The sequence below is a fragment of the Engraulis encrasicolus genome, chromosome 20, assembly GCF_034702125.1.
Source record: "Engraulis encrasicolus isolate BLACKSEA-1 chromosome 20, IST_EnEncr_1.0, whole genome shotgun sequence".
Lineage (NCBI taxonomy): Eukaryota > Metazoa > Chordata > Actinopteri > Clupeiformes > Engraulidae > Engraulis > Engraulis encrasicolus.
Window position 1 is genome coordinate 3,320,150 of NC_085876.1, and position 17,500 is coordinate 3,337,649.

The 17,500-nt window shown below is 42.8% G+C and overlaps 1 protein-coding gene across 1 annotated transcript in view; it reads left to right on the top strand.

The window, feature by feature from the left end:
* The first annotated feature begins 16,155 nt into the window (after nucleotides 1-16,155).
* angpt2b (angiopoietin 2b) overlaps nucleotides 16,156-17,500 on the top strand; it is a 42,063-nt gene continuing 40,718 nt past the window's right edge. Inside the window, exon 1 of the mRNA XM_063185156.1 lies at nucleotides 16,156-17,298. Within this exon, the coding sequence (XP_063041226.1) occupies nucleotides 16,903-17,298 (396 nt within the window). The 5' untranslated portion in view covers nucleotides 16,156-16,902. The remainder of the gene's footprint in view (nucleotides 17,299-17,500) is intronic.

Consider the following 17,500-nt stretch of genomic DNA (forward strand, 5'->3'; position numbering starts at 1 on the left):
GATAGTGCTGCGGCAGGGTGCGCCGTTTGGCTGGGTGGGTGGCTTGTTCACCTTGGCATTTGGGATTTTTTTTTAAAGGAAGTTCAGCTAATATCTTGCGTATTGATTTTCACACTAAGAAATAAATCTTCAATGTAGCCTGCAAATATAACACTTTTCAAACAAATAAAGCTCAAATGTTGCTAATCTTTCATGAATGACAGTCCTGACATTCATAATGAGAATTTGCAAGTGTAGCTTGAAGTGATACTGTCCCATTTTTGGAAATAAGCTCGTATTACACCTCCCCTCGAGTTAAATAATTGAGTTTTACCTTTCTCCTGTACTTTCAACCGTTCTCTGAGTATAGCAGTGCAAATTTTACCTCCATGCTAGCAGTTAACATTGAGTCCTATGAGACCGCCTGTCGGCTAATTGGTCTCATAGGAGTCAATGTTAACTGTTAGCTTCAAGGTAAAACAGTTGAAAGTACAGGAGAAAGGTAAAAACTCAATGATTTAACTCAAGGGGTTGTGTAATATGAGCTTATTTAAAAAGATGGCACAGTATGACTTTAAAGCAAAAGGGAGGATGCCAGACGTTTTGTCAACAAAACAGCACGTTTGTAATCAAATATGGGCCTTAACTTACAAACACCGAGCATAGAGAACTTTGTAAATCATTTATTTACAGACTGACTTTGTTGTCTATCTCACTGCTATACGCTACCGTGTAGCCAGGCAATGCAAGTAACTGGAGAGCTTCCGTCTGGACTGTCTCTCGATTCGAGGGAGGGGCGGGTCTATTCCTAGCGTAGCCTGTTATTGAGCACGCTAGGAGTTGTAGTTTAGCTATTACTACAAGCCATGTAAGCCGGCCAGTTTATTAAAAAAAGGGGTTTTGAGGAACGTTGCCAAGGTGGTGTCTTTGCTAGGGTGGCCGCCTTAGAAAGCGCTGCGGGAAACACTGGTGTGTGTTTGTGTGTGATTATAGAGCCATAAGTATGATGTCATTTCAGCGTAATACACAACTCAACGCACAAACACACACACACACACACACACACACACACACACATTTATGAGACATATGAGGGATTCTATAATACTTAGCACCCTCTCTATGAAAGTGGAGAGAACGAGAAAGCAAAAAAAAAAAAAAAACGATGAAGAGAAAGAAGTCTTCAACCTCTATGTAATTGTGTGTGCATGTGTGTTATTATTGTGTTTGGTATTTCATGCCCAGTTGGATTTCATCACGGCCGTGATTTATGATCAGCCCATGGGAGACATAAGCCCTCGAGCTGGCAGTTGGTGTGTGTGTGTGTGTGTGCGCGCGTGTGTGTGATTTTGTGTGTGATTTTGTTTGCATTTGTATGTTTTTGTTTTGGCACAATGAAGTTTTGTGTATGTTAGAATGTTTGTGTATGTGTTGATGTGTGTAAGAAGTTGTGTGTTTGCAATTTAAGTGTGTATGTGTTTGTGTGTGTGTGTGTTTCTCTCTGATTTATACTGCACATTCAGCCCCTCAGGACTATGTACTTCAGTGTGTGTGTGTGTGTGTATGTGTATTAGCACATAACCTCAAACCATCTCTGAGATGTTAGCCATGAACCATATGTTGGATAAGGATACATAATAAATGCAGGATTATCAATGGACTCTCATATACTGTAACATGCATCGTCTGCCTCTAACTCTAACTCTAAATGTATGTAAGCGTGTGCTCTTTGTATGTGGAATGATGTGTGTAATGTCTTGTTTAATCCATTTTTTATTCTTGTAAGATCTGGTGTATTCTGTTTTTGTATGTATTATGTATGTATGCTACTGGACACCTTAATTTTCCTCGGGATCAATAAATGATACTCTACTCTACTCTACTCTACTTCTCCATTGAATCACACATTTCTAATCATCCACATTTTACAACTTGCCGTCTTTGTCTGAGTTCATCTCAATTGCTTATTGCACAAGGGTCTTTTGTGAGAATGTAATCAGCTCGCCATTTGTGTTCTCCATCCCATTTGAGCCATGCCACTTAATTAAATCCCTGTATTTGGTGTGAGTCGTCACAGGGGTTTGACATGCGACAATTTTTTTGGAGACACAGTAATCCGGATGGCTGTGGTGTTCTGCGAGGAATCAGATCACCATGCTATTCTGTTACATATAACATTACTGTGGTATTGTGTTATAAATTTGTACCACCAACGTTGTAAATGCATGGCTGTGTTTCTACATCCAATTGCAACGGTAACCTTGCGGTTTTGATTCAACAAAAAGTTGCCAAGTGTATCACCTTCACCCACAAATGCCAAAGATACGTTTGTGTTTGAGAGATGAGGGTTGCAACCTGGTTCACATGGCTTTGGAGGTTGCCATGTTGTTTTGATCACCTTTTGTAGAGCAATTACAGTGTACATGCACAACAGATGTGGACACAGCAGCAATAATGGTGACACTAATGTGAGGTCATACAGAAGGTTTTAGTTTCCATGTTGGTTTTACTGGCCCTTGTAGACTTGTATACTGTACTGGATGTGTGTTGTATGTGTGGGTGAGTGAACCAGAATACACTATATACTGAAATCACTCACACTGGTTGGCAGACACTGACACAGACGTGGACACTGCAGCAGTAATAGTGAGGCTTACGTTTTTTTCTTCTTTTAATGTTTTGTTGTCTCACATATATCTGAGTACCACCTTCTGTTTAATTACGACTGTCTTAAACACTTTGGCTTACACACACACACACACACACACACACACACACACACACACACACACACACACACACACACACACACACACACACACACCAGATACTCAGACGCACTCACTGATGGACTGATGGCCAAACACTCAGATAGACGAAAAGAGACAGACGAACTCTGATCAGTCATGCACGGATAGTAACAGTGACTTGTGTTTTGTTATACCCCAAGTGATGATGCACAGGTCAACTTTTTGAGCAATGTTGCCTGGCAACAACATGATTGTCCACTGCTGATTCAAGTTCTCCTGATCAAGGTCTTGTATTGATGAACCGCCTCCCAAAAAATCTTGCTGTATTGTTTCCCAAAAGCGTTGCTCAAAAAGTTGCCTAGTTTATCACCTTCACCCACTAATGCAAGAGATACTTTTGTGTTTGAGAGATGGCTTTGGAGGTTGCCATGTTTTGATCACCTTTTGTAGACCAATTATACTGTACATGCACTTCATCTTTTTATTCCTTCACCCACACATACATCACAAACAGATGTGGACACAGCAGCAATAATGGTGGGTCCGTGTATCATCCGATCATTCAATTATTCCATTCAATCTGGCAAACGGAAAACGAAATAACGACTCCATATTTTGTTTTCCCGTTTTTCCATATGGCCAAAAAATGGGGAGTTATGTTGATTTTCCTTTTCCCAACTCAAAACAGGACAAGTAATAAACAAGAAAACCAAAACGAAATAACAACTCTAATTTATGATTATTGGTCCCATTTCCCACAGTGCTTTTCTATTGCTCGCCTAACGCGCTGCTTTACGCATTTCCCCGAGGCCTATAATCAGCCTGCTGATGCTCCTACTCCACAGAACATCTTTCTGTCCTACTGGTACCCCCAATTATGTCGGCACCTGTGGGTGGAAGATAGCCTAACTTCTTTACGCACTGTACTGTGTCCGGTCCAGTATGTCTACCCCATAGGCTAACTACATTAATAATTGTGACTATCCAATGGGCTAAGGCTCCTTCCACTAGATCATTTTATTATTACAGGTGGAATGAAGTTTTGACCATTGGTGCGTGAATTGGAAGAAACTTTTCTTCAACTGTTGTGGTACCGTCTACTGATAGCCTATTCCTGGGAACAGCCAGCGAGGTCTCCTCCACAGTTTAGGCGTAGGCCTATCTGGTTGCTATTTCTGCATGCCACATCAGCATTAGGCTACTACTTAAGATACTGTAGGTTAACATTTGTGAAAGGTGCTAGACGTCTCCATCCGACCGACCTCTAGGCTACCTCTATCTGTCATAACACCATGGAACACCTCCCTGGTTTTGGATGCGTTACGCATGGCCATTAAACGTGGACCTGGAGTGTCTTTCCATTAAGATGATAGGCTACTGTCCCTCGCTCTGACCACTAACCTACCCTACCAAGCGAGTCGGGTGAGTTACATGTTACATGTGCTGTCTGTCAACCCAGACTGCGCGCAATTTGCCCCAAATGGCACCATGGTCAACTTGCATCTCGTGTTTGTGCCCGAAGTCACACACGGACTGACGTGCCGTGAGAGACAGAGTGCAGCCTGTAATACACGCCATTATCTAAACTCTCTTCCTCGATTTGCGCTTGTGGAATGGCCCTTCGCAGACGCTTCCCTGGAGAAAACAGTTTCCACCCTGCCAGCCTAGGCAGAACAATGTTGGTGGACATTTCTTCATTCAACATCCCAATTGAAATGACGCCTTGTGACATCACGAGGCTCTAGCGCCTCCACGAGACCATGGGAAGGCTAACCGTGAAGAATAAAGAAAACAAAAAAACCAAAATTACTGTTGAAATTTCGTTTTGGTTTCCCTGTTTATTATTTGTTCTGTTTTAGGTTGAAAAACGAAAACAAACATCAATCCCCAATGTTTTGCTCATACTAAAAAACAGGAAAATGAAACATTGCACCATTTTTTTGTTTTTCCGTTTGCCAAATTTAATGGAATAATTGAATGATCGGATGATACACGGACCATGGTGACACTCATGTGAGGTCAGAAGGTGAAATTGAACATTTGTGGAAACATTTGCTCCTTGAGAGTTAATGTTGTGCGAGCAAACTCATGTCCACACGTGATGGCAGACGCGTACATTGTATATAAGCTGGATGTTTGTATATGTATGTGTGGGAAAGTCAACCAAAAGATAAATTGACATCACTTGCACTGGTCAGCAAACGCTGATGCAGACGTGGCTTAAGAAATACCACCATTCAGACATACCGCCATTCCAACATTGACTTTTTATTGCAAAAAACATTTTTCCAGCTTGTAGGAACTGTTTTCAGACCCTACCTGTAAGGGCATTTGGACGTGACAAAATTAGACACAAATCCTGTAATTGCGCTGTCACTCTCTCCACTTCCGCTCATGTAGCAACATTATTGCAAATGTCAGTTGAGTTAGAACGTTGTTCACATGCTTTTACGTACTTGCAACAATGTTCAAATGACTCAAAATGGTTCAGAATGACAATCAAATATTGTCGGAATGGCGGTTGCCCCCCCTGCATGGCAGGGTATGTACACTTTGATTCAAGCCATTCATTTGTGTGATATGGCAGTGACGGCTGGTATTGAAACAGTTATATGAGGTCTACCCCGCACCTACCCTGCAATGGCACAATGATGGATTAACGTTACGATTCACCACCAACTAACTGGCTAGTTGTCCACCAGCAAATTTAAATCACATTGGCCTACGTGCTACTGTTCACTGTTTTGTCTTAAAACTTTCCATACTAGGTTACCCAGCAACTTGTCTGTGCGCAACTGAGCAAATGAAGATGAGCGACATGTCATCATCATCAGCGTCACATGACCTATCCAACCGTCACTGCATTTTGATTGGCCATAGCTTTAATTGTCAAAACCTTGGGTCAAAATTTTAAAACTACCTGCGATTGAAATTTATCTGATTTTGGTTCTTTTGTTTTAATATTTTCAGCAATGGAGAGGCATGTAGCCATGTGGCCACAATTTTAGTGACAGTGGAGCAATGAGTCCAGGATGGACTCCACAGTGTCCCATCAGTGACCTCCTTTAAGGCCAACTTCCGATAAAACACAGTTTTACTCACTCCTTTTGAAGATCGGATGGTCAACCCAAGTTAAACTCACTTGCAAGGCTCTCATAGCGGTGCGTCACCTCGCCTGGCTGTGTTTCCCGGTGTTTCCCAATTGACATAAGAAATGCAGAGAAACGAGCGAATCACTAAAGCCTTTCTGTGTTTCGTCACGTCGAGAGAAGGCGTTGCCCACAAAGGTTTATGTCGACCCATTTTTCTAAAAACATGTCGAGCAATTTTTTTCTGCTTGTTTTCAAAACAAGCAACGTCTGGTGGCCCGAAACCTAGCTTAACTTAGCTATCAGCTGGTTGCTACTCTCAGGTACACACACAGCATAAAGCCTCATACATACAGCTAGCCCACTCTGGTTGCTCCGTGCCTGCAGCTCGCCTAGGGGTCGCTGTCGAAAGAGCACAGCCCTGAATGGAGCCTGCACGCCTCCGTTGGCGCCCCTATAGTGCAGTATCACCCGAGGAAGTGGTGACTCTGTTTCCCATTACATTCTCTCCAAGAACAGGAGGACTGAGCCAATTTCCACGAGAGCAGGAGGAGTGAGCCAATCAGAGACGCATTTCCACGAGAAACACGGAACACTCTCTCGTTTCTCCACAAGCCACCTTGCTAGCTTGCAAAAACGGCTTGAAACAGAGCAACCAGAACGTTTTTTAAAACAGGACCAACGCGTAACACATTCAATAACAATGGGGAACACAGCAATATTAATGAAATGACGTTGAGATGCCATCTTTAAAGAGTGTGTGGTCACAGGTGACAAAAAAAAGACACAAAAAACATTGTCCTTTTTTAAAAATCCCAATTCAATGTAGAGATTTTGCATTATATTGTTAAAATATATTTTCAGGCTAACCCTCAACCAGTTGCTGAGTGCAACTTTGAAAACCCCCATGAAGGCAAGATAGACATCCAAACGTCCAAACTGACCCATCTGCCTTTGCCCAACGCAATTGGATCTCCAAAACAACTTTTTAAGGCCCTCAAGGTAATTTCATCTAGATTCATCTAATAGATAATAAGTAATAAGATAGTAAATAGATAATATTTAAACTTGTACAATTAAAACATAGGCCTATGCTAAGCTAGTATGGTAGCTAGTATAATAACGGGCTGTCAGGTACAACTTCCTAAAAAAACATGATGCAACTTTTGATTAGTGTCGCTATTCTCAGTCATGTGCGACAGCTCTGAGACTAACACAGCCTCTGAGTCAGAGTTGGATGAGCTAGAATATGTAGAGCCAGTTGAAGCAGAGTCATCAAACTCGATCCACAGAAGGAAAAAAAGTGTGGAACTTCTCTAGCATGAGGCCCGCAAGCTATGAATCACAGCTAGTACAACGGGCAAGGTGCTAAAACGAGAGAGCACAGACCCCACAAACTTCCTTTCTGAACACCTGCACCCGAAATTTCTTGGTACCACTGCCACTAACTATGGCAGACAATGTGAGGAGCATGGCAAGGGTAACATCAGGGAGCGTGGCTGCACAATAACTGAGAGAGGCTTGATAGTCTGTGCTGGCGAACCATGGCTGGCAGCGAGCCCCTGATGGAATAATTAACAGAAAGCTTTTGGAAATAAAATGCCCCATGAGCCTCAGTGACTGCACATCAATCTCGGATGCATTGGCAGATAAAGGTAAAGATGTATATATTAAAGGCGGGTAGTATGTCATTAACCCCAAAGGCCCTAGAGAGTACTATAGACAGGTTAAGGTGTAAACGCAACATGTGGATAGAAATAAATACTCCATTACAACAAATGTGTTTCAGCCCCCTAAATAGGATATTTTTAAAGCCTGCTTTTTTATATCTGGATTTTAAAGGTACACTGTGCAGGGAATGGTCAAAAAAGGTACTGCAACTATGCTAAGACTTGCCTTTTTGTTTTTTGTTTATTTTTTCACTATTTAGCATTCCTTATGGGTTTTTCTGTTGTATAGGAACATAATGTATATAGTGTCACCTGTGTTTGTAGGGGAGTGTCACTTGTAATATGTGTGTGATGTCACCAGCTCTGTGAGTGGTGGGACTTGTGAGCCAATTCATAGTAATTGTTAACACCTGCAATGGGATCATGTGATCACCTGGAATTTGTATATATGGGGTGTATTTTCTATGCATTGTCACGTCTGATGAAGGGGTAAAACCTGAAACGTCACGTAAAAATAAAATATTGGGAGCAAAAGAAATCCTGGTCGTGCAGCGGACTTTTTCTCAGAATCAACTGCAACTATGCTACTCATTGAAACTGGGTTGCCTATTGCCAAATTTTATCTTTTCATGAAAGTTCACTAAGTAATAAACTAATATTTATGGCCCAAGTACAGTCATTTTTGCAGCTAAAAATGGCTATTTCTGGAAATTCAAAATGGCGGACCGTGGAGAAGATCCCCCTTTTCATGTATTTTTCCAGTCCTAATTAATACTTAGAATTTGATGGTGGTGGTGGTGGTAAGTATTCATGAAAAAGGTAACATTAGTGAATGGGTAGCATGAATTCTGGAAATAAACAACTAGAAATCTTACACAGTGTACCTTTAAATATCTGCTTCGTGGAAACGGAAGGCCAAAACCAATGTAACCAGGAGAAAAAAAAATATTCACATATAAAAATATCCTGCTACGTGGAAACAGCACCTCAATGTCACCGAAGCTGCACTTGTCATCTGGACACCAACAGAGCACCTCGAGTTGGATGTGCCCTATGATCAAGAATTTGTCAGAACAAGTGTACAAAAGCTACAGACTTTTTATTTTAAACATATGCTACTCAGAATAGTGGATTAATTTGTACAAGGTAGACTGAACTTACACAACTACCTCAAACTGCTATCATAATGGTGTGTGTGTGTGTGTAGATTGGACAGTGCGGTTTCACAAGAGGTTTTCCAAGATTGGACAGTGCTCCACAAACAATAACAAGCTTGTCTGTTGTGGAAAAGCTATTGCCATGTTTCCGTCTGACCATGCTGACAGGTAGTGTTCTTTGCAGTATTTGGAGGGACTTGAGTCCTCCAATGGCACGTTCAACGTGAATCCTTAGGTGTGACATTTTTCGCGACTGTGAAACCTCTAGTCCAGACAGCTGCCGCCTTCCTCTGGTCGATGCTGGCACAAGCAGACACATTTAGACGCAAAATATTCTGGAAAATTAAACCCTCTGTCAGCCATAACATCATCTCCTTGCTCAAGGACATAAATTAACCCAGACATTTATGTAATTAGTTTGTCACTGGCACGACCCCCCCCCATAATTTTGACAGAAATGTGATGGTACCCGTTGGACTGACTGCAACCAGGAATTTTACTGTGTTGTGTGATTTGTAGCGCAAATTTGTAATTGCTCTTGTAACAAAACTGATGGGCCTATGTGTGAACATTTCAGTACAATCAATAATGCATCGGACTCGTTTAAATTGTGTTCTAAATTGAAGGGGAAGTTTACGTCTAATTTCTTTCTTGGATGGCCACCTAATTAGGCATTGCAGCTCACTTGCCATCACATCCAGCCAGTCGTGAAAGATTTGACTAACTGCACCTCAACTAAAGCTGGGATGACACTGTGCAACTTTTGCCCCGATTTGGCACTTGCACGACTTTATGGGAGTCGGGCCGATTTCTTGCTCAGGTCAATCGTGGGTCTCACCTCGTGTAGTGTACACGGGGTAACAACAAGCGATTTCACCTCACGATCACGCAATCGTAGGGTCACAAGAAAATCAAAACTGTTTGAAATCCTGGTCGTGGCTCGTGTGTAAATCGCACAGTTAAAGCAGTGCTATGACCCGATTTGACACTACACATGCACAAGTTAATAGGGCCGTGCGATTCGCTCTTGATCGCTTTTTCTCTTTTGCCACTGCTTGTCCTGCACAATTGGGTATAGGCCTACATATGCCCACTTAGTCTCATGTACAGTGAAAGTGTGAAATAAATGTTGGTTGTTATCCATCTCATTAGTGAGTCTTGTTTAATTTAGCTGTACACCTAAAAAGAAGTTGGAAGAACTTCAATTTTGAAGGTAACACCACAGCCCTTATGGAACAGCCTTGCCACTTGCTATTAAGCCCCATTGTACCATTTTTTTGTATTAGATCTATGTTTTTTTGGCTGCAGTTCCAATGAGTTCTCCACTAGTCGCGCATCGGAGACCAGAATGAACGGGACCCAATAGAGCTAGATGCTAAAAAACGAAATTTTCACCCAGTTCTCCTCAACAAGGCTCAGATTTGAACGTCGTTCTGGAGACTTCAATAAGGGTTTTACCCAAAAGTTTTATTTTAAAAAAGCACATATGTCGGTTTGATTTTTACAGGAGGGGTTTTTGTTGCTCACTACTCGCTAGCATCCTTGACACTTAAAATCAGTTTTCAAGCATATGCGTGGCTCTAAAAATCTAAAACTCTGCCGTGGGTATTTTCTACACATACTCTTTCGAAAGCAACATTTGAATTACAAGAGAAAACACCATATATTGAGATAAAGGCACCATGAGGGGTTTTGCTCCATAGGACTCCATTCATTCTGGTCTCCGGGCCACCACGTGGATAAGGGTGGAACTGCAACTAGAGCTCTAAACCTGCCATAGAACGTAATACAAACCTGCCTCGTTTCGGAAACCGGAAATACACCGTGAAACCAATCAGTGGCATATCTGGACAACAATCTGTGGTAACACCTAAAAACTTCAATTTGTTAGCTCTATGAGCATATTAAGTAAGTTACCTTGTTTGTCTTCAAAATTTAAGTCTGGATAAATGCAAAACTTTAGTCAAGCCAACTGTATAAACATGTTGTACTGCTGTAGATTACAGTGGAGTCCACATAGCCATTTGTTCATACAATGCCCAATTAGAAATTGGACTGATGTAGATTTAGAGTCCACATGAGAATTTGTCCATACAACACACAATTAGAAGTTGGATTGATTGAGATTGTTGTTCAGTCCACAAGACCATTAGCCTCGCGAGCCATCCCACTAGGCGAGTACATTTAGGGTTTAACCCCAAAAAAATTGATACAAAAGGTTTTTTCATGGATTCTATTACTATTGGACCTGCTAAATGACATACTAAAAATCTAGTAAAATCTGACTTTGGGAAATGAGTTTTTTCAATATGGCTGCCATAGGCTTATTATAAGGGTCAAGAGACACTCCAGGTGAATAGGCCAAAACATTTAGCTTGCCGATATCACCACGAAACTTAATCCGTTGATTACTCACATATTTGTGAGAAAAAAATGTATTGCAAGTTTTCTGAAATGTTATGTTTTAATATGGTAATTGGACTATATTTAATTAAATATGCATTAAATTTCAAAATTCAAAAACTCAAAATCTGAAAAAAGCCAAGCTCAAAATAACTCTTTTATTTTGTTTCTAGTAAACCAGAAGATATCTTCAGAAGAGATTATGGACATCTCTTTTTGTTTTGTAGTAAATCTAAAAATCTTTGTGCAGACACACCAGCTAGCATTTTTTTTTTCGAAACATGATTATTTAACATCTCTCTTAGATAAATAATTGAGTTTTATGTTTCTCAAGTTCTTCCAGACATTCTTTGAGTCTGGTGGTATCATTCTTAGCATGTATCAAGGGCAAGGTCAGCTGTCCTCAAATCATGGCCTCTCCACAGAGGTGTCCTAAGGGCTGGTGCTGGGACTCCTATTTGCCATGTACACCACATCACTGGGCCATGTTATCTGTTCTCACAGCTTCTCATACTACTGTTACACCGATGAAGCACAGTTACTTTGTGCCAGATGACTCCACGGTCACACACATTTCCGCTTGCCTCTCTGAACTATCCACAAGTATGAAAGAATGCAACCTTCAGTTGAGCCTCGCCCAAATGCACTGCTGGTGATCCCAGCCAAATATTTAGGTTGCCATGATATCAAACTCAATATGGATTCTGCTACTGTTGCCTCAAATAAGGCCACAAGAAATCTAGGTGTCATTGTTAATGACCATCTATCACTCTCTGACCACATAGCCTCAGTTTCCCAGTCATTTCCTCTTTTTCATGCCCTAATTGAATACAAGGCCCTGACCCTTGCCTATGAAGTTACAACAAGCCCTACTTTGGCTTACCCGAAAGCTATGCTAAAGCCCTATGTCCTTTCAGGACATTGTCTGTCTCCAGTACCAACCCTTTCACCTTGCCCTCTACTTTCAGTACACATGTAGTGGCTCCTGTCTATTCAGTTCAGCTGCTGAAAGACCCAAAATACCTAGTGACACCATGATTCATCACTGATGATGTGCCCTGACAAACAGCACATGGATATTACCATAGCAGTAGTGTCTTTATCTACCCAAACAGCACTCCGAACAAACAGATCCTGAAAACATGTTAGTTCATGCCAATGTAATTATCATGTAGTAACCTTTATTTTAAAAAACTTTGATCTTGAAAATGACACCTTTCCTGAAGTTAGATTTTCCTAGGTTTTTAGTATGTTAGTAAGGACAACTGGATGTATTGAAAGCAGTTGAAAAACCTTTTGTATCAATTTTTTTGGGGTTTGGTCTATTTTGGCCATAGATGTACTCGACTACACGTACTTCCGCCAAAGGATTGGCTCCACTACGGTAGTCTGGCCGTGCTTCTCTGTGGAGTGCCTGGAGCAGTAGGATTTTGATCGCAACGCCACGCCCCCACCCCCCCCCAGAAAACAGCCAATAAGCGAATAAGGGGTCTTACACACCAGGGCGGTAAAGCTTCGCGGAACGACCACGTTGAACGGCCACGTTTTTTACCGGCGTCTGTGAAAATACATTGAAACATATCTGTCCTTACACACCAACCGGAGGTAGTCGAGCGTCAGTGGCGCGGGAGCCGGCTCTGCACCGCGCTGCATTTGGAAAATAGAACTTCAGCGTATTTTTCTCGCCGGCGACGGATCTGTGTCTAGAAGTAGCGCAGTTTAGCGACTTGAACTCGGATTTGGGGTTAACGCCGTTGATGGAATGGTCCCCAGGTTACACCGATTTTTAAGTTGAGTCAACAATTGTTTTTACAGTACTCTTGCTGAAGCCTAGTTTACAGTTGTCCCAATTACCAAGATAAACAAATTTGCTTTAGATGCCGTCAAGCATGTGTGGTGGTAAACAAGTGAGTTTTACACAAAAAGTGCATCATCTGGCTAGTCAAGCATGGTAGTGGAGCTCACATTGTTTGGGGATGTATGAATGCTGTCAACATTATAAATCTGAATTACACCTAAAGAAGCATGCATGTCAACGTGCACTGTGACTACAGAAGCAGATCATGATACTCTCCATAGGATTTCATTCAAATATCACACCCATCTATTTTAGCCAGGTGCAGACACAAAATGTACAATTTCAATGTACTGAAAGATTGAAACACACACCGATGACCTCCCTTTTAATCCCTTTTCATTTCGAAATGAAAAAATGAATGTAGTTGCTGCCAAAGGTGGTTTTACAAAGTATTAAGCAAAGGCTGTGAATACTTTTGTAAATATGATTTCTTTGTGTTTTATTTTTATACATTTTCAAAACTGTTTTGACAACTTGTTTTTCACATGGTCATAATGGAATAATTTGTGTAGGATTTTGACAACAGTGATTCATTTGTAGCATTTGGAATAAGGCTGTAAGATAATAAAATGTGAAAAAAGTGAAGCGCTGTGAATACTTTCCGGATTGACTGTACCTATGGAATCTAGGGCGGCCAATGTGGTGACAATGACATTTCAGTGGTGGCCATGGCCACCCTTAGCCACCACCTAGAATTGCCTTCGTATGTAGCCATTACATCAGTATTTGTCATTTTCACAACCTCGCATCCATGTTACCTTGTATTCTCTGACAAAGATTGACTGAGAAATGTTGTCAATGAATAAATAAATAATAAGATGTATAATGATAATAATACATACATAATAGAACATGCATACATACTGTAGTACGCAACAAAAACTCAAAACAGTTTGTCATCATAATTGAAATAAATTAAGTAGGTTACATGAAGTGAAACCAGCTGTAAACCAGCCTCCACCACATCACACATAAAAGCCACATAAAATCAGTGGACAAATAATGGTGCTTTGAGCCACTAATTACAGGACAAGGCCATGGGCTGTTTCTGTGTGTGTGTGTGTGTGTGTGTGTGTGTGTGTGTGTGTGTGTGTGTGTGTGTGTGTGTGTGTGTGTGTGTGTGTGTGTGTGTGTGTGTGTGTGTGTGTGTGTGTGTGTGTGTGTGTGTGTGTGTGTGTGCGTCTGTGTATGGCATGTGTGTGTGTGATCACATGTTGGTATGCCCACAATATACTCAACCAGTCATGGCAGAAAAATAACAAGAACACACACACACACACACACACACACACACACACACACACACACACACACACACACACACACACACACACACACACACACACACACACACACACACACACACACAACCCCACAGATCCACAAAAGCATGTGGATGACTACATTACTGTACTGTAGTGATCAATGAGTTTGTGTTAACAGCTTTAAAGAACGAACACACACACACACACACACACACACACACACACACACACACACACACACACATCCCTGTCAGGTTCCGTGCAGTGGAATAGCACTATCTGTCAACACAAACTCATATGCTGTCCATAGAGGGGGGAAAAACAATAGGTGAAAGAGATGGAGTGAGAGATCATAGTGAGATTGAGAGGCTAGAAACGACAGATAGAGACACACTGACAGAAAGAGAAAAGAGAGAGGGACTGGGGAAGATGAAAGACAGAGAGAGTGAAATAGAGGAAAAGACACGGAGGGGCTGAATTGTGCCAATGAATCTGTGCTTTGGCAACTTGATCCCGAACATCCCCTGGCCTGAGCTCCATTCTCTCTCTCTCTCTCTCTCTCTCTCTCTCTCTCTCTCTCTCTCTCTCTCTCTCTCTCTCTCTCTCTCTCTCTCTCTCTCTCTCTCTCCCTCTCTCTCTCTGTGTGTGTGTGTGTGTGTGTGTGTGTGTGTGTGTGTGTGTGTGTGTGTGTGTGTGTGTGTGTGTGTGTGTGTGTGTGTGTGTGTGTGTGTGTGTGTGTGTACGCACGCTAGGGAGATCAGTGCCGCTACTAACTTTTCCTGCTGTCCAAACTTTTTAAAAAGCCATCAGGAGAAGAAGAAGCACAGCCCAGAAGGGGGAACACACACAAGCGCGCGCACACACAAGCGCACACACACACACACACACACACACACACAAGCGAATGTGAGCACACACACACACACACACACACACACACACACACACACACACACACACACACACACACACACACACACACAAGCGCGCGCACACACAAGCGCACACACACACACCACATACAGAGTTCAGATGGGAAAACAATTCAGTGAAGCTTTGCATTGCATGTTGCTGGTGGGAAAAACTTTGTATGGAAGCGTAGTATAGGAAATAATTAAATACACACACGCCCACGCACACACAAAGACACATGCGCGCACGCACGCACACATACACAATGGCAGGTGTTGGTTTGCTACTGGCTGCTTCAAAATTTCCTAAGAACTGATTAAGACCAGAGGTGAGAAGAGAAAGAGAAACAGGAAGAAGGGAGGAGGAGGATTGGGAAAAGATGGGAAAAGGAGAAGAGAATGAAGAATGAGAAAGAGGAGAGGTAGAATGGGAAATGGGGAGAGATGGAGTCTGGCAAAAAAAGAGTAAAGAGAAGGAAAGGAGGAGTAGGGATACTGTAGAGAGAGAAGGAGAGAATGAGACAGAAATAATAAAAGGATGCAGAGGGGGAGGAGGAGGATTGGGGGATGAGTGTGGTAATAGGAAGAGAATGTTCCTGCTTCGCTATTGTGCAGCCAAACACATTTCTCTCTTTGGTTGCCCCTAAAAAGTGTGTGTGTGTATGCGTGAGAGAGAGAGAGAGAGAGAGAGAGAGAGAGAGAGAGAGAGAGAGAGAGAGAGAGAGAGAGAGAGAGAGAGAGAGAGAGAGAGAGAGATAATGCAGTGCGCAGCACAGGAGGAGGGAAAAGAGGAAGAAAGGATTCCATGGCATGAGAGTTACAACAGAACAGACTGACCAAGAATGACACAGTGGAAGAGAGAGAGAGAGAGAGAGAGAGAGAGAGACTGTGGCAAGCAGAGAGAGGAGGAGAGAGGGATGCAGACAAGCGAGGAGGGAAAGGTATGTGAATGACTAAGCGTGTGTGTGTGTATGTGTCCGTGCGTGTGTGTGTGTGTCCGTGCGTGTGTGTGTGTGTGTCTGTAAGGGGACTAACCTCCAGTAGTGGGGCTGGTAGTCTGGGGTAGGTGTGGGGATTGCAGTGAGTCTTGCTCTGCTGACTACTTAAAGAAGCCCAGAGACTCTCGCTTACACTGCACCTCTCCTTCCTCTGGACACCACATGGCCAGCACAAGAACACAATAACAGAAAGGAGAGAGAGAGAGAGAGAGAGAGAGTTGGATTGTGCATGATGATGATGTGGAGTTGTCACTTGTGAAAAAAAGACAATAGATATGTTCAGAGGTCTGGTTTCTGTCGGATAGGACAATACAGCAGTTCATGGAGTGACAGTCTTGGAGACAGAAGAGACAAACAGAGAAGAGGAGAGGAGAGGAGAGGAGAAGAGAACTCAGAGGAACTCTACACTTGTCCAACTCTTATTTTCTAACTTTCATCAGGTGCTCATCACATCCAAACAAAGGAGCGGAAAACAACAAACAAACAAACAAACAAGACATCACAAACAACAGCAAACGGATGGAATGACAAACCAAGTCGTCTATTGACGCAGCTGGATACCAGCGGCAGATTTTTTTGACGGGCCCGTGCTGTGATCTCCCACTTTCCTTTCCTTGTTCTTCTTGTTTTGCTGTTGTTTTACGTCTCATCTCGTCCATGTGTCCATCCATCAGTCCACTAATTTACTGACAGCTACGTGCTGTGATCTGCAGAGTGCCTCTTACTGAGCTGCCCACTTTTTTGTGCTTTTGTTTTGCCCTTTTTTATCTCTTGTTTACACTTCCGTCCGTCGTCCTGTCTGATTCGTCCCATCCGTCAGACATGCGCTGCTGCCTCCCCCTGCCCTGCCTCTTCACCTGCCTCCTGCTGCTGGATGCGGTTGCCGGGGCGACGGGTGCCGAGCAACAACAGCGGCGGCTGCATCACCAGGTGCAGCATGGGAAATGTAGTTACACCTTCATCCTGCCGCAGGAGGTGGGCGAGGAGGGGGCGTGTGGAGGGGCAGGAGGAGAGGGCGTTGGCGTCGATAGCCCCTCAGGTGGGGCAACAGGTGGTGGGGCAACAGGTAAGCAGCAGGTGAGCAATGCCCTGCAGAGGGACTCGCCCCCTTCTCCTGATGCCCCCCACAGCCACAGCCAGAGCTCCCCCACCTGGCAGGAGAGCAAACTGCAGGCTCTGGAGAGCATCATGGACAACAACACACAGTGGCTGCACAAGGTAATTTAATTGCTCAATACTTCACTATCTGTAGCCCTGATCTAGAATATTATGTAAGTGATGTTGTTGAAATGATTTTCAAAGTGTGAGCTGGGGACCACGGGCTTGAAAATGTGTGTGCGTGTGCGTGCTTGTGTGTGTGTGTGTGTGTTGCTGTCGACTTTATTTGAGTTTTATTGGTTATTGGGTCAGAGGTGGGCCT